Genomic DNA, 26,407 nt, shown 5'->3' with positions numbered 1-26,407 from the left:
TGTTAAAATGAGGTGCTTGTAACAGAGTCAGTACCAATAACAAAACTCCTTGTTCAACAATGGATGCAATAATCAAACGCAATTCAGTGGTGTTTGTATACACACATCTTGATTTATGTCACACATGAGTAAGGTTTAGGTGCCATCACAAAACAAAATAGTTAAGTTAGATTACTGTGTGTTGGAAATAAATAACATTGTTGTTCAAGTTCAAACAGCCTTCTACTCACTGACCTCATGCTCTTAAAATTAAACCCCATTTTCCCGCCAGAGTATTATTATTTTGTATTTATTGTGATTGTATGATTATGGGTTGATTGTTTTTGATTTCAAGACAACTGAACTCTTTGACGAAATCATTGCTCAAAATTTGATGCTAATGTTTTTGTCCACCATAATAGGTCGACTTGTTTATTATTCGGAGAATGACAAAGATCCTGGTCTTCATAAGTCTGCGTTTTGTACTGAGGTTGGCATTTTACAAAATTTTGCTGGTCCGTCATTCATCATCCGTCAGCGCCCAGGGTACCCGTCCGTCATTTGTTAGTCTTTCTTTTTTCGTGACAAACTGAATTGTAATTGTCAGTCCTTCATTTAAGTCCGTCAGTTAGTCCGTCAGAAGTCCCTCGGAGCGTCATTGACGGATGCAGTTAGTGATGATTACACTGAGGGATGAACTTCCGTCATTAGTCAGCCCATCTATTTTAAAATTTTGTCAATGTCAGCAAAACGGGCGTCCATCAGTGACGGACTGACAAACCTGTCCATAAGTCTGACGGAATGCCCACCTCTGGTTTTGTATCAGTGCTAATATGAAGATAATGTCTTAAAAAAATCTTCTTTAACATTTATTTGATCAAAATTTTCTAAAGTTGCCTAAAACCTCAGCGCTAGAACCATTGTCAGGCGTGACATTAACATGTCACACAGGACCTCATGCACACTGAGTAGCAAAAGAATTAACGTTGTGTTCTGCTTTTTTCTTTGGCTTTTTGTATTTCTTTTTCTAAAAGATGACTTGCAGTGATGCATGTTGTCATGGAAGACATCATCATTTCATAGAGACCTCAGTGTACCTCATGAGAGGCCTCTGTATAGTCCTTTTCTTGGCTTTTTTTTCTAACTGAAATTCCAAATGGAGGATCAGCCTCAACAAGGAGTAGCAGCAGTAAACAGTTCGACCAACATCATAATTTACATAATTACCATCCCCACAATGTTTTTCTTTGCCCATGGCTTAGCAGCTGGGCTAGACGAAGATCCACTTGCAAGAAACAGACTGAGTCCAGCCACTGGACTACACTTTCTGAAACACTGTCAAAGCCAAAAGTAAGCAGAACTGCATTGAATTTTGTTTGATGCACAATAAAGTAGTAGCTTCACATAAGTGGCACATATTTGATTGCTTGGTGAGGTTATCAAAACATTTGTGTTTAGCAATCTGCTGCATGTGCCATAGATCGGAGCACTCATTTATGAAGTGTTGTCGCCACCGGGGAAAATGCTGTGTTTGTCGAGGCTTGCTTGCACTTCGCCGGTCGCAATTGCTTTTTTGGAATTTTTGGCAAGCTTTGCCCCAACTTGTCATGGTAATGACATCTGCATTGGGCATTGGCCCAGCAGTATTTAGGGCGGAGTTAGCGTTGGCTCACTGATTGGCGACAGTGCCACTCCCTCAAAAAAGGTAAACGAGGAAAACAAGGTACAAAAGAAAGCTTTCCCACATCAGTGCAGGTAGATTACAAACTGACAAATGGACATACTGAGTCAGATCTGCACTTTTCCTCTCCTGTTCATCTGTCACCATCTGTCTTGGCCTTTTTATGACGTCACCAAATGAATGCCTTTTTGTACGCCTGTCTAAAGACAGGATCAAAATCTGTTTTTCATATCCTCTAATTTTTGACCCCATTAATCTTTTTTGCTCATGAAGTACGTAAGTCTTTCCATTTATTTCCTTCGTACTGCCGCTTTGAGGGAAGGAGAATGAGATGTGCAGGAGGTGTTAGTGATTTTGCTCAAGCATTAATGTTTAACTTCGGAGCCCAAAGGCGCCCACTCCCCTTTCCCTACCTCCTTGACTCTACCTCCATCCGAACAAGTCAGGCAGTGCTAATAAATCTCTGACGGTGCCAGGTTCTAATCAACATTCAAGCTGAGTGGCGTGAGAAAGCATGTGGGCCTCCTGGAGCCCTGATAACATTTTCTCTGGGAACTAAACTTGGTCAGCCCAGTGCCATGCAATGCATGACTGACCCTTACGGGAATGGCATGACCTCATTGCGCTGTTACAGTGACATCAATCAAGACTGCAAGGTCACCAATTACGCAGTGTTGAATTCAGCATTGTACCTGCCTTGACAAAAGGTTGGCCACACCATCAGCCTATATTAGAGTAATTTCAGTCCTGACATGAATCTGTTAAGTGGTAACCAGAACCAAAACCTATGCGCCATGCGAGTGACAACCCACCAAACTGTAACCACGGAAACCAGAAAGGTCTAAGAGAAAGCAGATGCATCTCTGCCATTGGCACATTCATTCACCTTGTTACGCTTTAATGAAGTTGCAGGGTGCTTGTGAACTCCCTGAGAATAAACAAAGCGTTCAAGCTGCAAATCACAAACTTTACACTTCTGTACTGCTGCCATGAGAGAATATCTGAGGTGGAACTTGTGCAGACAATAATGAGCAACTTAAACTGCCACTTGAAAGGTCTGTCCTCCCTGGCTTGCAGACTGAGTGCATGTCCATCAGCTACCACATGTTACTCCAGAAATAGTTGTAATCTTACTAAATCGGGTCTGTGCAGCAGAGCAGTGTGAGGAAAAACAACTCTGCCTTGACAATTCCACATGCACCAAATGCAGATCAGCTCCATTTAAATCAGCTGATCATAGAGAATTGAATAAACTTTAATATTCCTGCGAGGGAAATGAAGTGATCCCAGCTAAATTTAAAGGTACTGGCACAATCTTAATTTTGAATAATAAAAGCATATGGATATTAATACAGCGTTATATTGTAGTAAAACATGAGCAACCTGTCTATCAGGGGTCAAATCAACAGTAGAATACAAACACCTAACAAGGCTGGTAAACATCTCAGATGATTTTAAGGCTTCTTCCCCACAGCGTGTGCTCCAAATATTTTTGGGAAAATCGTCACCGGGATCATGCCAAATCATTGCTGCATAAACATTTATCCCATAAAGACAAATTATGCTAAGCAAAGTTGAATTGTTTCCATTTGCTCTCTTACAATTAATAAATCGCCTCAAAACAAAATGAACGCCTTTTAGACTGAGGGAAGCAGCCATATACTGTATTGATCCTCATTTTCAAGTACATTTTGTGATGGGTTTGAATCTATTTCCATGGAAACTGGCGCAGTCTTCAAAGTAGTGAGGAAACTTTTGTTCACAACAGAAAGTGACTGCTCCCCTCAGAGTACCATAAGGCTGCAGGACAAATGTGCATACTGAGTTCACCTTCTGGAAGCCATAGTCTTCTTGAAGGAAAGGTGAAGAAGGCTCATTGAAATCATCAGAGGTTTTGCTATTTGTGCTAGCAAATGCCCAATTGCAATAGTCAAAGTCAGTGGTTTACACTCATCTTCTTGCATAAAGCAACACCAGAATTAGAACTGCTACATTTCAGATAGGGACATCCATCTACTGCAACCACAGGCAAACCATAGTCCTTTGATAAGTTGGGTGTCCCACACCCAACATCTGTATCTGCCATACTGGAAAAACCTAAACACAGCAGTTTCCCAGTATAACTGACTCACCCACAGTTAATGGAACATCTAGACATGAGTCAACAAAAAGGAAACGAGGACAGTTGTTGTGTTGTGTTTGGTGCTCACCAAGATGTGGGTAAGAACGATCTTGATGAGAGGGGCCCCGGAGAGGTTGACTGACAGGGCAGGTGATGGCTCCACGTTTAGAGAGATTAAGCAGCTTGCTACCTGGATTTTATGATCCTTAAAATCAGCAGCTTCATTAATCCTACAGGAAAAGGAAAAATCGATGGTTTCAATAATGAAATTGGACAGTAACCGCCAGGCCAAGAAATTGATAAAGTGGGATTGATTTAAGAGGATAGAAGACACAAACATATTTTTTTCAAGAATATGTTCCCAGCAGGCCCACTAGTTGAAACACAGCCTTCTGATTAATATTCGTTTGTGGAATAAGAGTTAATGCATTCCTTTTTAGCCATCTCCGGGGGGCGGCCATTTTGTCATTTCTGTCGACTGAAAATGACATCACAACTACTTAGGGCTCAGGTAACGACCAATCAGGGCTCAGCTTCAGAAAACAGGTCAGCCGTGATTGGTTGTTACCTGAGCCATGAGTAGCTGTGATGTAATTTTCAGTCGACAGAAGTGACAAAATGGCCGCCCCAGGAGATGGCTAAAAACGAATGGATTAACTCTTATTCCACAAACACAATATTTATCAGAATTCCTTGTTTCGACTAGTGGGCTTGCATAGAACATATTCCTGACAAAAATATGTTTGGGTTGACTTCCCTTTAACAACGCAGCAAGTGCTAGAGACATATTAAAAGAATTATCCTCATTATACATATTATTATTTGTTTGTCAATATATATTTATTAATTAATTATGTGAATGTATTAACTATGTCTGTGGGGAAAAGTGAATATTTGATCACAGTTATGCTGCATTCAGTGAAAATTAAACAACCACTTCGCCACCAGCTGGCATTTCGGGTGAGACAAGATTTGGATTGGTGTAATGGAGCTGTACAGCTAATAGCAGGGTGTATCGCTCAGTGGAGCTTGAGTGGCGAGATGGAAGATAGGCAAGAGTACAGATAAGACCCTGACTCCAGGCATGAGCTGTTCAGGAAACAAGGGCGCCTTAGAGTCAGTGGACCTGATTTCCCCCACACGGCAAGTACGAAGCTTGAAGCTTGAATGGTTGCAATAATCAACAGAAACATTTGTGTTGTTTGGACAAATTTGCACGCTACGTTACCTGGTCTTGACGGGGCTGATTTCTTTGTAGTAGCTGTGCATGTTGTGGTAAAAGAGGCCAACGATGGTGGTTTGAGCTAATGAGGACAAATAGGACACAGTTGAATAAATGAGGACGGAGAATTTAAAGCATTGCTGCTAAAATCCTCATGAAGAAGAGAAGTTAATTAACACTGCCTTGCTGCCGTATGCTGACACTGGCCTCGAAATAGAACTTTTGAATTTGCACAGTGGTGAAATAGAGAGTTCTGCAAGTCATGGGGTTGTTTTCGGAAATCTTGCGAAACCTGAATGTGACTTCAGCAGTAGAGCAGGGGGTCGAGTCACCCTCCCCTAATCTGACATATCATCCACAATGGTCCCACCTTAAAGCTGAAAGATAAACAACGACACTGCAGGAAGTCCTTAATGTTCCTTTTCCTCTATTCAAAGGCTTTTAACCCTGTTCCATCAACCTTGGTTCACATCTAACCCATGTCCAGCATATTTGCTGTGGGATTATTTCTTAAACAATAAAATTCAGAAACCATTTTAAGTGTCTTTGTAGGTCAACACAATTTGTGCAGTGGCCAAGTTGGAGGCAGGGGAAAGTGACCTGCACATAAAGTCCAACATGCTTCAATGCACACTGTAATAGCTGTTCTAAAATTCTCATTCTTTTTAACGACAGAGGAAAGTGGAGAAAATGTGCTGTCTCTTACTCTTGCCGTTCTGAATGTAAGAGTAATTACTAGCCTTAAAGTCAGAGCTGGAGTTCTACAGTACACCGTAAAGCCAAACAAAGGCAATCCTTGACACTCTAAGCCATAGCATGTCACTAGTTTTAAATCTTAAGTAAGTAATTCAGAGGCAAATAACATCAGTGAAGGATTGAGTGCATGACACATTCCGACGCAACCACACGAAGCCGTGACTTTTACATAAAAGATCACTTACACTGCATGGTGAACGCCTCCCCGGGTACAGATATGTAGTTCTTTCCCTGTGTGGGGAAGCGGTAATGTGGCAAATTGTAGTTCTGGGGCAATTTCATCAAAGAATAATCTGCGGATCAGCAATGACAAAACAGAGACCCATGAGAGCAAGTAGTGGCAAATATGATAGTGGCAAATTATATCCACAAGATAGTAAGACCTACACTGGTGAAAGTAAGGTGGAGAGCTATTTTTGTGACCTGCCTTTGTTCGCTGAGTAATCAAACCAATGATGTCAACTTGATGCTTCATGTTCCTTTGTTTTAACTGTCTTACCACACAAACTATAAACAGTGAGTCACTTTTTGGACAGTTGACATAGTACCGACCTGCAACAAATGATGTTCCTCCCAGGGAGATGAGGGCGTTTGGGCTGGGCTCCAAGTTAGCCACCATGTGGTCCATTACTCGGTCCACTGTTTCGATCAAACCGCTGACCACAGAGCCGAATTGCTGCATCAAATAAAACTTGCATCATTTTACAACCTCTCACTGTTCAGCATTCGTTCATGTCGGTGTATGAAACAATGTCATATTTTATGATCTTATGTGGTCCACACAAGAGTGATGCGTACAAAGCCTTCAAATGACCATATGTGTGTGTGCGTGCGTGTGTGTGTGTTTTTGGATGGGGTTCTAGCATTTTACATAAGTCAGCTCTGAAAATACAATTGTTGGTTGTTTGATTGTTTTCAAATGCATGCTAACTTTACTAATTTACGGGTAAACAATATGTGTTTAATCACCTACAATATACAAATGCTAATTAGCGTGTAGAATGAAATCTTGAAAAAGACACATTAGGGCACTATTCCAGCATTCGTGCATTTGGGAAAAAGTTGCTCAGTTGTGTTAGTTGTGGCCTACCTCCAGTATGTATCATGAGTATAATAATAATGTGTGAATGAAATTTGCGAACAAGTTCTACCTTGTGTGTACTCTTGGCCTTCAATATGAAAATGCCTTCAATTAAAACCGTTTGTCACATCTTTATTGACGTTGAAAATGCACTGTATGCTTTCTTGGCATGAAAAGCTACCAGTGACGTTTCTCAAAGTGCATAGGACTGACCAGAGAAGGTAAGGCTTTTTATCGAAGACTATCTTTTGCAATCTCCGTGCGCACATCTGTTTCAGTTTGCAGAAACCAAAACAAGCACGTTTATTTTGAACACTCAGTGTTCTGAAACCACACACTTTCCTCGGGCACTATTATGTTTGGATGTGAAACGGCCTTTGAGCTAGAAATTATAGCACACGAAGCCACACATCTACATTATATTACATCTATGTGGAGGTGTTTTATACAAATAAGTGCTATTTTTGACTTTCTCTTGCCTGTCGTATACTGTACAAATCCTTCTGACAGTCATAGATGAAAGATCTCTCAAGATGACTTGAATTTGTATTCATCGCATTGCTGTTTTGTTTGGTGATTTCACGTTTGCACAGTATGAACTCATTTACCTCTGGTAACCCAGGGGAGGACAGCACCTCTTCCACATTTTTGAGAAAAGCCTGGGTACAGTGAAATGAATGACGTCAAGCAACTTGCATCGTTGCTTCAAGACTGGACGATGTTTGTGTATTGCTGGACTGTTTTGAAACCTGCGTGAGGTTGCTGGCTGTGTTATGAGGAATGGTCCTATTGGGTAGAGCCTTCAGAAAGCCCAAAACTGGCATCGACTCTGGATCCTGGGAGCTTCGGACCTCCTCGTGCATGCTGCTGATGACAGGAGGACTCACTTCAATGGCTCTCTGGGGAAGCAACCAGCATCGCATTTACTATCACAAGGCTGTTTCCAGGGAGTTCCTCAGAAATTACACAGAATGCATGACACATTAAGAGCTCTTGAGTTTGGGAACCAGCAGTCTAGCACAGGTCTTTTTCAGACAGGTACATTAAATAGTGTATGTGTACCATTTGTGTGTTTTGCTGAGCAGCTGTCACAAAGTACACACACCCTGTAAGATGATTTTTTTTTTTTTATGGCTAAGTCATCATAACTAGGTTATTTGTTTCTTTTGTTTCAAACGTAGTCAGGCACATTAGTTGACAGTTAGGGGTGTCAATATGGTCAATAGAAAATGTTCAGTGTTTTCATCATTAATTTGTAGATATTGTAAGCACTAATAATAAATATTTTTGAGAAAATTGTTATTTTGTGGGACATTCTGCATCTGTTTCTTGCTGAAAAAATCACATACAGTAAGTGAATGGCACATTCAATTCAACACCAAATATGCATTCAGATTACACATAACCCTTATGCAACATTCTCTATGACGGCGATACTGGATTGAGCAAATACTGTGATATGTAGAGTAAAGGCATGAATGTTATCAGTCAGGAGGTGGTTACCAACATTGTTTTTAATGTATATTCCTGATCAGTGACTATAATCACCAGTGGCGGGGTGGGGGTGCTGCTATATTCCCAATTGGGACGTCCCGGTAGAAACAAGAAAGAAAAAAAAAATCCCCTCAATCTGGCGGCCAGGTACCAAATGGCCCATGGTCTGTCGTTGGTTTGGATCAATTGGTTTAGAACCAACTTTGATATTTTTGGCAATAATTCCAAAATGTCCACCTAACAGTTCTAAGGTTCAAGGTACTCAAGGGAAGCCGCGCCACCTTTTTTTTTCAAACTAAAATCTTGGTCTAAATTTTAAGAGAAATGTGATATTTTAGAATGTATAACTTAACTCAGGACTCCTCCAGTAGAATAGATCACTATGTTTGGTGTAATTTATCTCATTGCAAAATAGCCTTGGCATGTGGTGTTGATGCCAAATCCTATAAAGTAGCACATGATGAACTTACCACGGTTGTCGTAGAGAAAGGTGGCTCTTTGAAAGCACTCTGTGTTGTGGCAGACTCTATAGCATGACCTGGAGAATTCAGTACAACAATGAAAATTGTTATCATATTTGTTTGAATTTAACCTGACCAGACAACCAGCTGCGAGGCAATTTTATCATGCAGCAGCAGAAACCGTTATATACTCTGTCATGAAAGAAAAGTTACAATTTTCACAACAACAGTAAAATATTCTGACACTAGCCTCTGCAAAGCCGAGACACATTTTATGTCTTGGTTGTCATTTAATAAAAACAGCTACCCGAGAATGCCTAAATATGGATACACTTGTATTTTAGTCTGAGCCATTCCTGCATGTTCTCCTTTGGTTGAATGCGACATTTCATATATCTGTGCTCAGTGGAAGTAAAATATTGTTTTGTAACAGTAACATTCAGGCTGTTTGAGTAATGATATGTGGAATATATCAGGTTTTTAGAACACATACTGTGATAAAGGGCTGCATTTCACACATTGGGCCCATTTGAGGGTTGATCGTTCTGCGTCATTCGAGATAATCAAATGCTTCAAATGTAATGTCATGTTTCCAAATCATCTCAAACATCAGTCATACATTCTTTCTTAAAATTGATACATGCCGAATGTGTATCTACAAATTGCTCTATTCCATTGGAATGAGACTCAAGTGCTATCCTGCTGTGTTATGAAGATAAAATGAAATGACCTTCACTCATGCAATCCACCATAGTTAAGCACTTACAAAGTAACACTTATAAGGCAGAACTATGCGCACTATGGCACTCAAGTTGAAAATAACAGCAACAGCTATTGGCAGAGAAGTGGGGTTTCGAGATTTTTTTCAGATTTCGCAGTTGCACACAATGGATTTGAAATAAAACAATAAGTGACTGATGTTCATCTTGTGTGGTTTCACAAAAATATGGCATATTAGGACCATTGCCAATATTTTAAATATGTAACGATACTTTTTTATTCTTGGATGAATTATTTTCGCAGTCAATGAATGCCAAAAGTTATTTTCTTGTTTCTCAAGTCTTTCATTGCAGCCACCTTCATCCATTGTTTGCTTGTGGGTCTTGCTACCGTGGCTATTGGTTTTAGATTAAGCCGCAGTCCACTAGGCCATTGAAGAATATTACATATCTTTGCTTTCAAAAAGTGTCAACAGTCTGTTGCTTTTTTTATGTTTAGGGACATTGTCTGTCTGCACTTTTGTAGCTCACAGAGCTGAGCCCAATACACCTCAGGATTAATCTCATCACTTCTAGTGAAATGTTTAAGTGTCAAGAAAGTAAAGGATTGCAACTCCCACATCTCCCATCGGTACGAGGCAAGCCCGTGACAACTATGTAATAGCAACTACTACTTCCAGTACTAATAAGTTTGTATTTTATATAGGTTTTGTAGATATGCTAGGACTCAAACAAACAAAACACACATTATTATTATATTTGTTATATTTGTCTTCATAACACTGCAGTGAATAAAGATCGTTTAGTTTCAGATGCGAAAACGGTTTGCTCCACTTTCTGCTCCGTGTCAAGCGAGAATTTGATCCACAAGTAAACAGTACATTAAAGATTAGCAACTTACTTGCAGATTTCTCTTGTTTTGGTTTTGAATGTGGAGATGCTGCTCAGTGCAAGGGTGGATCTATTTTAATAGGATACAGGGCTGCGCGACACCCAAAATCCTAAATAATATTACAATAATTTCCCTTATTACCTCTAACAGAGGCTGTGTGCAGCAGTTTGAAAAATAACAGATGAATATGTATATAAAAAAAGCCATATAGAATTGCTTGCTGGATTGGTTTGAGCACGGTTAAGGTTAATACATTTAAAATGAAGAATGTTGCCATGGCATCCTTCCATTTTTTTGTATGTGACCCTAAGAGGAAAATTATATCGCATTTGTATATTGTACTGCTGTTTGCGAGTGAGTGAAGGTTTTGTCACATAAGTGCAACATTAGATTACTGATTGTTGAAATATGTGATATGACCTTTTTAATCCATCCATATTTTACATTTTGCACTGTACTGCAATGTTGAGGAAGGGGACCGGAGGGAATGGAGAATTAGCACTAGCTATAAACTCTATACACATCACTTCAGCTGCAAGCTTGTAACTATGTTTGACTGCGTTGTCACTGCCCAAAAAGTAAATAAATAAAAATTTAGACACAACTGCGTTAGAGCAACTGAAAACTGAGATTACCTGCATAAACTGGCAGTTGTAAAATGGTAACTGCTATATTTTACTAAATAAAAAATCAGTTATACTATACACAAACAAATGATGTTATCCATTGACACGTGGTGTCCTTACCTATGGCAGCACTGTAGTAGAGAAAGATCTCATTGGGCAGAAGAGCTCTTTCCCAGATGACAAACTCATCAAAGGCCCCTGTTACATAGTGGCCATAGGCCTTGTCATTGCCAGTTCCAATGACAAGGTCAGGGTAGGGGTCACCATAGTTTTCAGAAATATTGCCACTTTCGTCACCAGCAGTAAAGGTGCCATTTATGTAAACCTTCAGACCTGCTGTCTTTTTCCATGTGAAGAGAATATGGGTCCAATATGGTCCTGAGAGACAAAAAAAATAATGACATGAAATATCACACTTCTAGCATTCTTCAAGACTCATCATCTCAGCTGGTAAATTTGTCGGACTGCTATGTTGGACAGCTCGCAAGACAACATTTAATCCTTTTGAATGTGGTACGTGCCAAACATTCTCAATTGTCCATGTGCTTTGAAGTGGCCATCCAGCCATCTGCATATCCCATCTGACTTCGGTCGAGAGGCGTTCTACACTCCAGAACGGTCGCCAGCCAATCGCAGGGCACAATTAGACAAACAACCATTCGCACTCACATTCACACCTTGAGATTCTTCAGCTAACCTAAGAAGCATGTTTTGGGAATGTGGAAGCAAGGGAGAGTACCCGTAGAAAATACACACAAGTCCCTAGTCACTGTTGTTTTCGATTCAGCCAGCGTAGATTCAGTTCCTACTCAGTGACGATGAGAATGTGAGTGTGAATGATTGGCTCTCTCTATGTGTGACTGGAAACCAATTCAGTATGTAATTCGCCTTTCGTTCAAAATCAGATGGGTTGGGCTCCAGCTCCCCGGGACATCAAACAGCATAAGTGGTATAGAACTTGGATAGATAGAAGAATTCAACCCCATAGATGAGTCTAATCTTCATAATTAAAATATAAATAAATAAGTAAATACTGGAGGAAACTGGAGGTGGGATGAAGCCGGTTTTTTTTCTGAAAAAAACAAAACAAAAAACAGGCAAGCAAGGGCAGAACATGCCTGAAGTTTTAAGCAAAACAATAAAAATAATAATAATAATAATACTAGTAACAGTCATACACTAGGCAAATGAGTCATTAGTAATCATCCTCTAGAGATAAATCATTGTATCATCCCTTAAATCCCTTCAATCTTGAGGAGTCCCTTGAGGCTCTGTGGATGATTAAGAAAGTATACAATCACTGTTTAAAATAACAGAGGCAATTTTCTACCCTCACCAACACTAAGATGTTCATCTGTATGTCACGCACATATTTTGTCAGTATCTCTCAGACTTCAGCTTTATAAAACCAAACTTTGTTCTGCAACCCTAATTGACAACAGTAGAGTCTCAGTGGAGAGCATTAGCTGTCTGAGAAACATGTCAAACTAAATCATATCTCATCCTTTGTGGTTCAAATTGAAACCATGTGTCACTGCCAAGCCATTATTTCCATTTAAACTCTCACCCTTTAAAACATATACGATACACTGAGACACTTGAGTATGAATAAGGTCCGTCACAGGACACCTGAAGGCTATTATCTACTCTCAGACCTTTTCCCTTGACAAGACATCCTTCCCTGAAAGGTCCACGTCATATTGGATGACAACCAGATGACCACTGAGCCGCTGTAACCCAACACATATTTCAACAGTGAATTTTGGACACAATTGTGCAGAAAACATAAAATCTGATATCAGTGAGAACAAACCTTTTCAAAACTAAATGTCCATCTTGTTTTATCCCGTTTTGCCGAAACAGGTTTCTGAATCACAAATACTTGTGACTGACTGTACTGTAACCATTATGCTTCCATTTTAAAGTTGGGCTACATTATCTTATTTAGCAAGGCTTTTAATATTGGCAATACCTGTAGCCTATGATGCATTTATGAATTTTCATCTTGTGTCAATAAATAAAATGAAAATACATTTTTTGCTTGATAATGAAGGAAGACTGCATGAAAACCAGCCTGTTTGTGGTACCTGGAACTTTGATATTGACTTTCCATCTGTGGTTGTTGCCTCGAGTGTAGAACTCCACATATCCTCCAAGGGGGTTGGTGTAGACAGAGAAGCCATTAGAGATGACCTTACCTCCGGATGCTACAGCAAAACGGGATTCTGCTTCATGGTTCTTCCAAAAAAAGGAGAAGGTAATTCCTGTGAAAAAGAAATGAGCCATATGCAAATATAAAACATGTAATAATATGTCTTGTGATTTGATAGACCTTACTCCGTTAGACGTTGTCCCTATAAGTACGTACCGTCAGGGCCACACAGCGTAGGGTCACTAATGCAAGAGTTCTGGTAGCTTCCAAAGTGGAGAAAAGTACCACCGTTGTCTCCATTCAGAAAAATGCCATTGTTGACCATTCCTTCGACAATGTCTATAGCCAAAGTCAATCAAGAATGGACTTAAGCATTTAGGCATAGTAATGACAACACTATTAATCACACTGTATTTTTGCAAACAGACTTTACCATTCGGTCCAGAAGTATTTGGGAAATGATGTTGTTATGAATTTGTCTTTATTCACCACCACAATGGAGTTTAAATAAAGTGTCAGTCAGTGGTTAAAGTGACTTTGTTCCATATATCATTTAAGAAATATACGCCTAGGACCATTTATGGCAGAGTTCTCTACCTCTATTTTCAAGGGCTCAAAAGTACTTGAAAATAGTAACACAATTGTTGATCATTTTATACCATCATTTTATTTATTTTGGATCAGTGTTTCTCAACTGTTCTCACCTTGTGACCCACATTGTCCTATATTGTAGCCAAATCCCAACCCGCTTTTGTAGAAGTTAATAACATTTTTTTCTTTAAATATAGCTTCTAAAAAGAACATGGACAGCATATCATACTTTTAAATCCTGTCTCAAAAGCGCTTGATCGAACTCCTAAAGCATTACTACTGCCAGCCAGAGGCTGAGCTCCACTGTATTTGTTTACAGAGTGAACTAGTACCTAGAGCACAATGAAGTAATATTCCTTGTTCCTTTCCTAATATGGGCCGTATGGCAAATTGGTACGCGTACGCCTCTCTAGTATACAAACTCCCCCCATAATAAAAATAGTACGGATACTATATAATATACGGTAATTTCTTCAAGGAGTTGTCTGCTGTCCCGACACACCAGTTGAGAATCACTGCTTTAGACTATAATCTCCTATTTTCTGCAATTAGATTATTTCAACAGATTTACCCAAGGTCAATTTGTATCAGAATGATGTATAGAGAAAGGCGTAGGGAGAAAGAAAGGAACAGCTAAAGCAAAGTATACGCTGAAAAGAAATGGTGTGTTGAATTTACTCAATTTATATTTTGTCAAGTGGCTGCACACAATAGAATCATCTGGATTTATATACATTTTTAAAGGGGAAATCAACCCAAATACATTTTTTTCAAGAATATGTTCCCAGCAGGCCCGCTAGTTAAATGTATCTGTATCAAGATGATTTTAAATCTTGCGCAACTTCTTGATGTAATAAAACTGAGCAAATTCAACAAACCATTTTTTTTCAGTGTACATGGTGGAGGCAGTGTTGTGGCCTCACTTCTAGTGGAATGGGATGTTTAATAGATACTGAAAGAACAAGCATTATCTAAATGCTACAAAACGAATAGGACGCCATTTCATACCCGAGTAATAAAAATATATTACATTTCGCTGCCATCAGGCAGAGGCTGAATGCTTGTATCTATCACTTTTCAGGCAACCAAAATGTCATATTTGTGGAGACATTAACATAGCATCGGCAATTGAGAGCAAGCCATTGTCAACACTTTAGATTGGTCAATAATTTGTAAAAATAACAGACCCACATGGGGAGTGACTGATATAATAGATATAGATAGTAGATATCATTTAGAAAAATATGAAAATATAAAACTGACCAAATTTGGACAGTGACAATATTGTATATTATATTTGTTATGGTGTCACTTTGTCCAATTAGAGTGCCCAGAAACTCAGGTGCTCTGCATAAAGTGTCTGTGATTCCTCAAAATGTTATTCTGTCTTAAATCAAAGCTAAAACACCTCAATCACATTTTGATTGCTCTATTTCAAAATTCACATCCATGGTGATGATATTTGTAACTCTGCTAACAACTCTAACAACAAACTGGTCAGTTTAAAGAATATTGTTTAACATTTGCTGCATGAGTGCACAAAGGGAGCCGTGAGAAATGGTGAGGTGTGTGCAGAAAGGACAACAGAGGACGATGGGTGTTATATAGCACATGTGGATGTCTCAGTGGGCAGATCCTCACCTACTGTTGCAGAAATGTTAGTGTAGGCAGAGTCATTGGTATACACATAGGAAGTGTTATGGGAGGAAGGGAGCACAGTGTGCTTGTGGATTCTGAGAGCTGGACAAAGACAATGGAGAGACAGTGATGTGATTCACACCTAAATGGACACATAGCAGAAGAGACAGTGAAAGACAAAAGACAATGGGAGGGACATGGTGTGCAGGTATGAGACAGAGTGATGCTGAGCTGAGTGACTCGAATCTATTCACTCCTCAAGTGAGGAATTTCCTCAGTGTGTGAGTGGCTTCACACATCGTGCTCAAGTCTATACCTGATCCCTCTTCAATTTCATCTCTTTACTAAATGTAAAACATGGCTAAAATGTGCTTGTTGCTACAAACAACAACAACGACAAAAAACATCGAATTGTCAGAAATTGAATATTATGTTGAATAATAATATGGTTTTACTGCTTTGAGTAGCGTGGATATTACTGTATATTGATCATATTACACAAGTTTAGCTTCTTCAACACCTGAGGTAAGTTAAAGCACTTTAATCAATCACAACAGCTCATGTTAAAAAAGCACAATGGTTGTGTTGGAAATATCGTCAAATGAGATCATGCATAGTTCAAATTGAAAAGGACACTTTGCTGATGCACAGGTGCCTCAGGGATACACATACTTATATTATTTCCGTTAACATAACCTGGTCTGTTTCCAATCTGGTCCCACAATCCGTGGATCCCATCCACAGCATCAAGAGGCCAATAATGTGAGGCTGTGGACAACACCTGAAGGCCTGGGAGGAACAGTTCAGGGGTCAACATGGATTTCCAGAGGTCACAAATTAAGATGCATCCCATTAGTCAAATGTCATTTTCCTGGTTCTTCCCTTTTGAAATTTGAAGTGAGGTAACCTTCAAAACAGCTCTATGTTCGTCGTCCTGACCGACACTTTTTTGTTTATGTAATGCAGAATAACGTTTTCTAGTCTAGGCAATGTAGGTTTTCTCTGGGTATTCTTGCTACGCCCCACATTCCAAAAACATGCATGCACAGTATAGGTTAACTGCAAACTTATTTGTCTGTATCAATGAACGTGAGTGGGAATGCTTGGTTGTCTATATGTTCTTCTTGCCCAAAGAGATATATATATATATATATATATATATATATATATATATATATATATATATATATATATATATATATATATATATATATATATATATATATATATATATATATATATATATATATATATATATATATATTTGTAATATTTATATATACTATATAACTGACACAACAAGTTAAAATTGAAAACACAAGCACTTTTCAATTGTTTGGCCCTCGGGATCGAACAAAATGCTTCAAGTGGGATCAGATGAGTGAGTTTTAGTTCAGTCTGTAGGGCATTCCAAGCTGAAGGTGCAGCAAAACTGAATGCTCTCTTTCCAAATTCAGTCCTTACATGAGGAACAGATAAAACAAGAGTAGTGCAGGAACGCAAGGTATAGCAGCTATTTGTCTTATTTAGAATACTGCACAGATAAGAAGGGATCGAGCCCAAGAGAGCCTTATAAATTAGCGTTAACCAATGTGCATTTCTGCGTGCACTCAAGGAAGGCAAGTCTGATTTCTGATACAATTCACAATGGTGGGTGAGACGACTACAACCAGTGACAAATCTAAGCGCTGAATGAAAGACAGAGTCCAACGACTGGAGAAGTTTGGATGATGCACTTGAATATAGCGCATCACCATAATCAATTATGGGCAAAAAGGTCGCTGACACTAGCTTCTTTCTGACCCTGATGGAGAAGCAGGATTTGTTTCTGAAGTAGAACCCAAGCGTCACCCTGAGTTTTGAGACCAAATTATTTATATAGGTTTTAAATGAAAGGTCCCGATCAAGAATAAAAAGGTTTATTCTATAGGTTTTCCATTTGATGTTACAATGTTTGGCATCTATCGATCCATCTAAAACATTATAAATAACATAAAATTACAAATACGTTATAAATACATAGAAATAACATAATATTAAAACATTTAAATAACATTTCTCTACCTGGATGCTTCAGGTGCTGCACCACTTGGGTATGAACCTGTAAAGAAACCAAACTGACTGATACTGGCTGGCCATTGCCACTGGAGCAGACTGCAGGATCATATGAAAGTACTGTTGCAATTTGACATTATGTCTTACCTGAACACATGAAACAAAAGCGCTGAATAGTTGAATTCCCAAAGAAAGCTCCATGTTTTTAAAGGGACAACTAACAGAGTATGATAAAAAAAAAAAAAACTATAAAGTTAAATCCACAAGTAGAAAGGAATCCAGAAGTCACCCATTATTCCAAGAAACATTAGATGAGGCCACTTGTCCAGAATGTCAATTTAAAACAGTGTTTCATCGAAGAAATTGTTTTTTCATTATACAGAAAAAAAAGAAACGTCAAATAATAATAATAATAATAACAAAAAATAATAATAATTGCAAAAAAAAAAAAAAAAAATCCGTAAGGAGTGTTCCAATATACATATAGGAGACGTTCTGGTGTGGTCAAGAGAAGGCTACAGTCTCACTGAGTTGTTGGACTGAACGTTGGAAGGGAAAACGTCATTTTTGGATCTTGTGAGGAGGGGCGTTGGAGCTGTGAGTAGATGACGTTATTTGTGCGTCAGGATGGCGGGACGGACTTCCACCCAAATTGCATGGTTGGATCTAGATCTTTACGTAAAAGCTGCTCTGTTGAATAGTTTGGTTTTCATTAAATTAGAAGGACAGCAATTAGCTTATTAGTTTCAAGGCGCTGCCGTTATTAAATTATCTGCCAATAAAATGTTAATAATATAGTGCGTAATCTTCTAAACGTGTTTAAAAAAGCAACTGTGAACAAAATTCCCATTGAGGGAAAATCAGACCAACCTTCACATTCTTATTGATGTTCCCGTTTTTCATATGTTGTCTTACAGCGACACCGTGTGGCCGTCTTGATCATTGAGTCTCGCATCTATTATTATACTCTTCTGACAGTGAACGTCGCGTGTATTTGTATTATTTCACTTTCAGTATACATGGCAGTTCTACTGCCAATTATTTGAAAAGAAATATGAAATTGATATAGAGATTCAGATGTGATATAGTGGTTTGGGCATACTGTAGTGTATTGCCTGTTTGATTGAGATTGGACTTGTGTCATCTCCAGAGAGCGCTCGGGGGAGGGACATAAAAAGGCGTTTACGAGGAAGAGTTAGTGAAGATCCGTGTGACAAAATCATTGATTATGATCCAATTGTAACTTCTCTCTTTGATTTCCTGGTACGTTTTATGTTTTCGTTGGACACTCATCGAGCGTCTAAACGCGAAAACCTGCCACACATGGAGCCCCAAGGGATGACCCCCAGACTCTTTTATTAGAATAAAGTCAACTGTTCGAGAGACGAGCTGGCCATTGTGATGAAGGATCGACTGGTTGAGCTGACTGCTGTAAGTGTCTTTTATTGCTTCAATTAAACCTTTCGGTAATTCTTTGGATTTTCATTTGTCGCTCTTACAGAGCAGAACATCGATAGAGGAAGATGTTGCAGTCGCAGTGGAGCGAGATGGTTTCATGGAGGGCTTCTTCCGGAAGGTCAGTCGCTGTAATCTAACAAGTGTGTCACGAATTCGACTAATCCAAAAACGTTGCCTTTTGCAGGTGGAGGAGGTTCGAGGGCTCATTGATAGGATATTCGACCAAGTGGAAGACGTGAAGAAAATGCACAGCATGATCCTGTCTGCACCCCACCCAGATGACAGTAAGTGCGTTTTGTTTGTCCGATTCACTTTCACATGGGCCATATCAATGCAGTTTGACGTTTGGGGCAGCAACTCCCTTGCTTCTTTCCCCCCTAGGTGCTATACATGTCTTAATGGTATAGTTGGATACTTATTGAGTAATTCTCATGATAAGTACGTGATATGCACACATTGAAATTGTCAGTAAACGTATCAGATCTCTGTAAGTGTTTAAAAAATCTGCTTTCACTATGATACACATGTTCAGAATAATGTTAATTTGTTATTTGTATGTATGTTGTGTTGGTAGATTGCAATGCATCATATGGTGAGGTGTATGTAATACTTTTACATGCCGACGAATGCGCTTACAAATAAAACTAACCAAAATAACAACACTATAAGTCAGTGCAGTTCCACACGACTGTAAACTACAACAATAAAGGACATTTTTTTGAATCAGTACTTTTCTGACACCGTCAATCAAAATTGAACATAGTTACCTTTGAAAAGCGAGACCTTTTCACACAGCTTATGAATTGGATCTCATTAGATGGTTAAAGTATACGTCATGTCTGAAGTTTATACGCTTTTCATTGCTGTCAACTTGGAAGGTGTTTCTTCAAAACGCCAGTCCTTGTTCAGTATGAGTTCACTCTGGTGAGCTAAGGGCAGTTGGCCAACAACATTAAGAAACTCATTATTTTTAATTTTTAATGGGAGGAAGGGAGCAGCATGTTTTGCATCTGTTTTGAAACTCACTTGGGAATGACAATGTGAGCTGTGAACTATTACCACAGGGCTACTGCACAGATACTTGCTGTAACTCACTGTATTTTTCACATTTACATCCCCTGTTAAGTAAATTCGGATGTCTGTTTTCTCCTGCTTGTTGTTAGAAACGAAGGATCGTCTTAATGCACTGACCAATGATATCAAAGGGAATGCCAATGTGGTGCGAACAAAACTAAAATGTGAGTTGAACTACAGATGTGTTGTCACGCACTTTGTACACATCATGAACATTTCCCGTGTTATGTTCTACCATACTGCCTTCCCACCGAAGCCATGGAGCAAAGCATGCCAAAAGATGAGAATGTGACTAACAGATCCTCTGTTGACTTCAGGATCCAGAAAACACAGGTAGGGATTTAGTTATTTGTTCATGATTCAAAACCTGTACATCATGTAGCGGATTCATCGAAATACTGTACTGTAGAAAGAGGGATGTTTACATTCATCCCACATCAGGAAATTCTACATAAACATGGAATGGGGATGGTTGAAAAGAACAGTCTTATCCTCTGTCCTTGTCCTTCGATTCATCTCTAGCACACGGTGCTGTCCAGGAAGTTTGTGGAGGTAATGACCCAGTACAATGAGACACAAGTTTCCTTTAGGGAGCGAAGCAAAGGACGGATCCAAAGACAGTTGGAGATAAGTAAGTAACAAATGTTAACCCTTGACTTTTTGTGAGGTCAGAGTGCATCCATGTATAGTATCAATACTTCTGAGAGCTCGTGTTTAGTTGAATTGCATCTATTTTTCGAGCTCGTGCCCTGCCTGTATGTAGTTGTCCAAACAACATTTGTGAATGTGAGAAAATCAAGTCCAGAGATAAAAGAGTGGCAAAAAAAATTCCCTGTGAGACAGGATCCAGGAAACAGACGCCACCGGTTTCCTCCTTTTCTCTAACTTGTTGCTAAACAGACATTGGGGTGTCAACTTTTACAGGCTTATTCAATCTTCCAAAGCTTATTTTTCCATCCACGTAATTAATTATGCTTCATGAAATTCATTATTTTTCTTGTTGATTGGCTGAGAACGCTCACGCGCTTCTACTGCCTCAACTGTTTTCCCATAATTTAACATAAATAACCCATTTCCCCCATATTTTTTCAAGAAGCCCTGAATGTCCCACTTTAAAATGACTGTGGCAAGTGTGTGTTTAAGGTTTGGTCTTTTCCCCATTAAGACCAGACAATAGTGAAAAATAGGTCTGCTCCCCCAGGCCCTACGGCAAACATTAATGAGAAGCTTTGCACTGTAGCTGGTAAGCCTGATACTGGAGACTGTGCTGTGCACTGTGTCAGTGTTACCGAGACAACGGGAAGAGGGCACGGCGGCTTGTGTAACACTACTTCACCTGTCTTTGACACACAGTGCTGTCACGGAGTCTTAACAATAAGTGACATCACATGGAGTGACCTTTTTTTGCATTATAGTGATGGATTGCATTATAATGAGATGTGAATGGGGCGTGTTTTGCTGTGTTAGGTTGAATCTCTCTGTGGAAAAGTCTATACAAAAGGAGTGTGACATCTAGTAAGTACTTTCCTCTCCAGGGAGGGAGTGGTTAAGCAACGAGAGGGATGACTAGGGGGGTGTTATGCCGGGGGACCTGTTTATATAGTGTCAGCAGCTCTTCCTCTGTGAAGTGCTGATGTATAGGTGCCTGACTCACTTTACTTCCCTGATTCACTTCACTTTACTGATTCACATTACCCGGTACTTCTAATTTGAGGGAAAATAGAATGACTGTACGCCTACATCAGGTGTCAGGTTTACAACATGCACCACCTGTATCAGAAGCTAATTTGTGTTTCTATCAACATTTTGCACTCATAATGTCCTGCAAATGAATAAAATATCGCTTGTGCCTTTACGTTTGCCTTCATCAGTTGGGCAATAGTAGTAAAGCCTTGTCTTATTGAATAAAAATAAGTACAAACTGCACCTGCATGTGGATAGGCAGCATTCTATTCATAGCACTTGCCACTGGGAGGACAAGAGAGACATTATTGTTAGTTCAGGCAGGTTTGTGTGTCTTGGTCTCATCACTCAATGGGCTGCACACAGAGCATCTTCACAACAATACCACACTAATCTGTTGTTGTGGGATTAAACAGATTGCGGTGTGTTTTGTGTTAAACCTCAGCTTTTGTTATTACATTAGTGAAAAGTCATCTTTTTAAACAGTATCAGCCATCCATCCGTTGATCCACTGTCTACCTCTTCTCCTGTCCAGGTTCATGGGTGGTCTGCACTTTTAAAAACAAACTATAGAAATCTTCCCAATAAATGTAGGGTAGCAATTTGCAACCACTTTAATTGGGTACAAGAAAATTCTATATTTTGGTTGGGTAAGAAGTCCTTAACTCACAAGCTATGAAAAATTCACATAAATGGGGTAAAGGTTACCGCAATTTTCTTACATTTCACAACTAAATTGCTCATTAAAATTAAGTAAATTATACTGTACTGGCAATTTTTAGTACTAGCACTACCAATTAATAATTATTAATGTAATTAAATGTCAAATGGGCTTTTTACTGGTATATTGCTTTTCAACCTTTGAGGTCCTCAGAGCTCTTTAACACTGCCTTCTCATTCACCAACTGATGACATAGTATCAGGAGCAACTAGGGGTCCAATATCTTACTTAAGGCTGAGGGTCAAACCCACAACCTTCGAGTTGGGAGTCAACCACTTTACCACCCAAGCCATGTGGCGCTGATAGACTGACACATTTTGTGATAAGCCATGCACATATTGCAGTATTATATACGAATGTAACCAGAAACCTGAGGTAGACTCACTCAGTTTATGGATGTATTTTCCTAACTTTTGCATTAAGATACTCTTTACCCAAAATATAATATTTAAATTAGGCCCCAACTGTTACAGATTTTGTGCATCCAATGCCGATTTTTGTCAGAAATTAATACAGATTACCAATTAGTCTGATGATGAATTAACACATTTATATTTGATAAAATATAAATATAACATTTTTTACATCTTTTTCATGGATGTCCCTGCTTATTTTAGCAACACAACCCAAAACCACATTCTACACTTGTTACAACAGCGTAGCTTTGGAGTTAAAGAGTGTGGGTCCTAGAATGGCCTGCCTACAGTCCAGACCTGTAACCCATTGAAAATGTGTGGCGAATTACGAAGCGTAAAGCATGACAACGGAGACCCCGGTCTGTTGAACAGCTGAAGCTGTACATCATGCACGAATGAGAAAGAATTCCACCTACAAAGCTTCAACAATTAGTGCCCTCAGTTTCCAACTGTTTATTGAATGTTGAAATGGTGATAGAACACAGTTTGAATCATGTCCCAGTCCCAACTTTTTTGGAACGTGTTGCAGCCATAAAATTCGAAGTTCACGAATATTTGCAAAAAACAATCAAGTTTATCAGTTTGAACGTTAAACATCTTGTCTTTGTAGTGCATTCAATTGAATATAGATTGAATATGATTTGCAAATCATTGTATACTGTTTTTAATTACATTTACAACCTTCCAACTTCAACGGAATTGGGGTTGTACTAGCATGTGGGAGTAAATGCACAGTACCCCCTCATCAGCAGTTTAGGAGACATATTATAATTATTGGAATATTTTGGTGTCACAAACATACCGGTACTCTAGTTTCTAAAATAATTTTAGCTGGAAGAGTGACCACCAATGAAGAACTGGAAGACATGCTCGAGAGTGGAATTCCATCCATCTTCACATCTGACGTAAGCCGTCTTTTAACTCACATGACTGCTACACAATGTAATATTGTCATCTAGCGGCAGGAAAAATTGTTGCTTTTTTGAAGTACTGTTGTATCATCTTCATGGCTAGTTTGCTATTCTTTTAGATAATCTCAGACTCCAAGATCACACGTCAGGCCGTGGATGAGATAGAGTCACGGCATCAGGACATCATTCGACTGGAGTCCAGCATTAGAGAGCTGCATGCGATGTTCATGGACATGGCAATGCTAGTTGAAACTCAGGTAACCCCAAGTGGGGCATGTAGAGGGTGGGGGCCAATGGGGAAATGGCCCCAGGCATCCACCTTGGGGGGCAGCCACAGCTCTCTTGCAATGGACTTTACATTACAGGTTCTCTCTTTGCTCTTCAGCTCTTCCGCGACCCTTTTTAGGACAAGCGATGTATGGCTATTACGTCACTATGTTATTGACAGTGCTGTAAAAAACACTAAATTTGCATGCATTTGCCCAAATAAAAGTATCCATAATCTCTCTTACAGGGTGAAATGGTCAATAACATTGAGAACAATGTTTCCAATGCATCTGAATACGTTTGTCGGGCTAAAGAAGAAACCAAAAAAGCAGTAAGATACCAGAAAAAATCCCGGCGGGTAAGCACTACTTTATAATTGCACTCATAGGACACAGCCGGCACAATTTGATGAGAACAAACTAACGTAATCAAACTCTAACAACTATAAGCAAACTACTATGAAACATTTTGCTGATATTAATACTTCTCTCTCAGTGTCATAATTGGGCATTGTTATCATATCTTTTCTATTGTCACTACTTACTGCAGGCTTGAAGTTCATTTAACACCACATTCTTTGCTTAACAGAAATATATAATCCTTGCCTTTGCTCTCCTGATCCTGCTTGCTGTCATTGCTCTGATTGTTGGCTTGTCTGTTGGACTAACCAAACCTCCTGCCTGAGACTGATAACAGCAGGAGGTAATAACATCCACACCCCTTGTCATCTATCCATCTATTCATCCCTCGCTCCATCCATTTATTCCACCTATTCTTTTCAATTGTTTTCCTCCGGTCAAGATCACAATTTTTTATTTTGTTTGGTTTAACAGAAGCTGCTCTGCGTTGCTGTGTGTGGAGTTGCGGGTGTCCTGATTTTACTCATTGCACTAGTTGGTGCCTTCGGGTGAAGGATTACAGGGGTCACAACCCCATATAATCTCTTGTTCCTGTACTGATAAAGCTTACAACAGCACCATCTCATTCACCATATAACAGCATTACAGGGAGAAATACAATCAAGTATGATAAGTTTTCTTCTGTTCTTCTTTGCACCGGTAACAACAGACCCTGTGACGCACAAATCTGTACGTAGGGAATGTGTCATTTAAACACATCACTATCCACAACATTAGGTACAACTAACAAGTTTCAAATAGAAAATGGTATTAAAATTCCGCCTTTGAAAATAATTTAATATCAAAATGTTTGTTTGACATTGAGAGACAGGTATTAATTTAAGACAACATAATACATCTAATCTTTTGGATTAGGTCGTCCAAGTGTACCTAATGTTGTGGCTGTTGAGTGTACACTATCTCTCTGTGATGCAATTACTATTGACAGCCTATCAGATGTTTTGGAACAAAACACACTGTGATGTAATAGATTGATTTAAAATCAATATGTTAGACATTTCTTATCTTGTGCTAATCCTATAGTTTCGAGATGTGGAACACAACCTTTTCCCTAACACCCACCTAATGTAGCATAAAGACAAAAAACAACAACAACACATTTGTAACAGTGAGATTTATGTGCCACAGTGCTATTTAGCTGCAGTGATGTCCTGCTTACTTCTCGCCTCTGTGAGACAAACAGGAAACCGATGCTCCAGCCTAAATGTCTCCTATGCTCATTTGATCTTTTTGAATATGAATTATTTACTTGAAGTCATGTAAACTGAATGTAAGTGCTATATCTCAGGACGTTGTTTGCATCGTATTTTGAAAAGAAGCAATGTAGGTTTTGTGTCGTATTTTCCACTTATTATTGAGCATTATTCATATTGACTAAAGTAGCATATTTTAACAGTTTACGTAGACTTAACTTCGACCACCCAGCCTAAATTGTTCCTTCTCTATCTCTAATGAAAATGTTTTTCATTGTCACTGTGAATCTCATTTTGATGTCATTTCAAGGACACATTTATTCAGCATGAGGTGAAACATAATCATTTATGTAAATGATGATGGACTTAACTTCAACAACAAAAGCTAAATTGTGCCTTCTCTATCCCCACTGTAGTTTTTCATTGTGACTGTGATGTCGGAAATATACCAGTGAAAATCTGTTTTTGATGTCATTTTATGACCACATTTTGTTCATTGTGGTAAAACAATAATTTGTATTGTTTAAATCTTATCAATTAGATTTTATATCAAAGTTGTGTGGAATGTATTATTAAAAATAAATATCATTTCCAAAACATTTCATGTCATTCTCATCATTTTATACATCTCTTGTCCTCACGGGTTTTAGGGTGAGCTAGAGCATCCCAGATGACCTGGGACTGGGCACCAGCCAAATGCAGGGCACCTGAAGACCAGGGCAGAACGTGGCTAATGGGTGGGCCTGAATATTTCTCTCACTGAGCACAATCCTCCTGTCCCGACACGGTATATGTA

General features: G+C 39.1%; 2 protein-coding genes across 7 annotated transcripts in view; one reads left to right on the top strand and one right to left on the bottom strand.

Annotated features, from left to right (window-relative positions):
- adgrd1 (adhesion G protein-coupled receptor D1) overlaps positions 1-17,989 on the bottom strand; it is a 34,190-nt gene extending 16,201 nt beyond the window's left edge. The window contains exons 1-13 of one of the 3 annotated variants that reach the window (XM_086032007.1): positions 17,617-17,989; positions 17,479-17,515; positions 16,087-16,203; positions 13,402-13,524; positions 13,121-13,297; positions 11,154-11,411; positions 8,806-8,873; positions 7,591-7,740; positions 7,450-7,500; positions 6,313-6,436; positions 5,946-6,053; positions 5,011-5,086; positions 3,871-4,012 (exon numbers count right to left, since the gene is read on the bottom strand). In XM_086032007.1, coding sequence (XP_085888133.1) covers positions 3,871-4,012; positions 5,011-5,086; positions 5,946-6,053; positions 6,313-6,436; positions 7,450-7,500; positions 7,591-7,740; positions 8,806-8,873; positions 11,154-11,411; positions 13,121-13,297; positions 13,402-13,524; positions 16,087-16,203; positions 17,479-17,515; positions 17,617-17,670 — 1,485 coding nt within the window. In that variant the 5' untranslated portion in view covers positions 17,671-17,989. Of the gene's footprint in view, positions 1-3,870; positions 4,013-5,010; positions 5,087-5,945; positions 6,054-6,312; positions 6,437-7,449; positions 7,501-7,590; positions 7,741-8,805; positions 8,874-11,153; positions 11,412-13,120; positions 13,298-13,401; positions 13,525-16,086; positions 16,204-17,478; positions 17,516-17,616 lie in introns of those variants that run through there. The other 2 variants (XM_086032008.1, XM_086032009.1) reach the window with 2 other exon arrangements.
- A 507-nt stretch (positions 17,990-18,496) lies between these two features.
- stx2b (syntaxin 2b) lies at positions 18,497-26,168 on the top strand. Of its 4 annotated transcripts, XM_086031235.1 has the most exons (11): positions 18,501-18,900; positions 18,971-19,045; positions 19,112-19,211; positions 20,091-20,165; positions 20,258-20,334; positions 20,524-20,632; positions 23,653-23,726; positions 23,852-23,989; positions 24,247-24,357; positions 24,588-24,701; positions 24,833-26,168. In XM_086031235.1, exons 1-10 carry the CDS (start codon positions 18,871-18,873, stop codon positions 24,681-24,683), a joined length of 885 nt encoding a protein of 294 aa, XP_085887361.1. In that variant the 5' UTR covers positions 18,501-18,870; the 3' UTR covers positions 24,684-24,701; positions 24,833-26,168. The 4 variants fall into 4 exon arrangements, with proteins under 4 accessions (XP_085887360.1, XP_085887359.1, XP_085887361.1 ...); XM_086031236.1 differs by lacking the exon at positions 24,588-24,701; XM_086031234.1 differs by lacking the exon at positions 24,588-24,701 and having other exon boundaries at positions 18,497-18,900; positions 23,852-24,357.
- The last annotated feature ends 239 nt before the right edge of the window (positions 26,169-26,407 follow it).

Source organism: Filicampus tigris, chromosome 5 (assembly GCF_054856515.1).
Source record: "Filicampus tigris isolate MCC_2025a chromosome 5, RoL_Ftig_1.0, whole genome shotgun sequence".
NCBI classification, from domain to species: domain Eukaryota; kingdom Metazoa; phylum Chordata; class Actinopteri; order Syngnathiformes; family Syngnathidae; genus Filicampus; species Filicampus tigris.
The sequence above is the reverse complement of the archived record's forward strand: the minus strand, read 5'-3'. Positions and strand labels throughout refer to the sequence as shown.

Coding starts and splice junctions, on each gene's coding strand:
- stx2b (XM_086031234.1), top strand. CDS start 18,871: ATGAAGGATCGACTGGTTGAGCTGACTGCT. Junction 18,901..18,970: donor GACTGGTTGAGCTGACTGCT/GTAAGTGTCTTT, acceptor TCGCTCTTACAG/AGCAGAACATCGATAGAGGA. Junction 23,727..23,851: donor CATCCATCTTCACATCTGAC/GTAAGCCGTCTT, acceptor CTATTCTTTTAG/ATAATCTCAGACTCCAAGAT.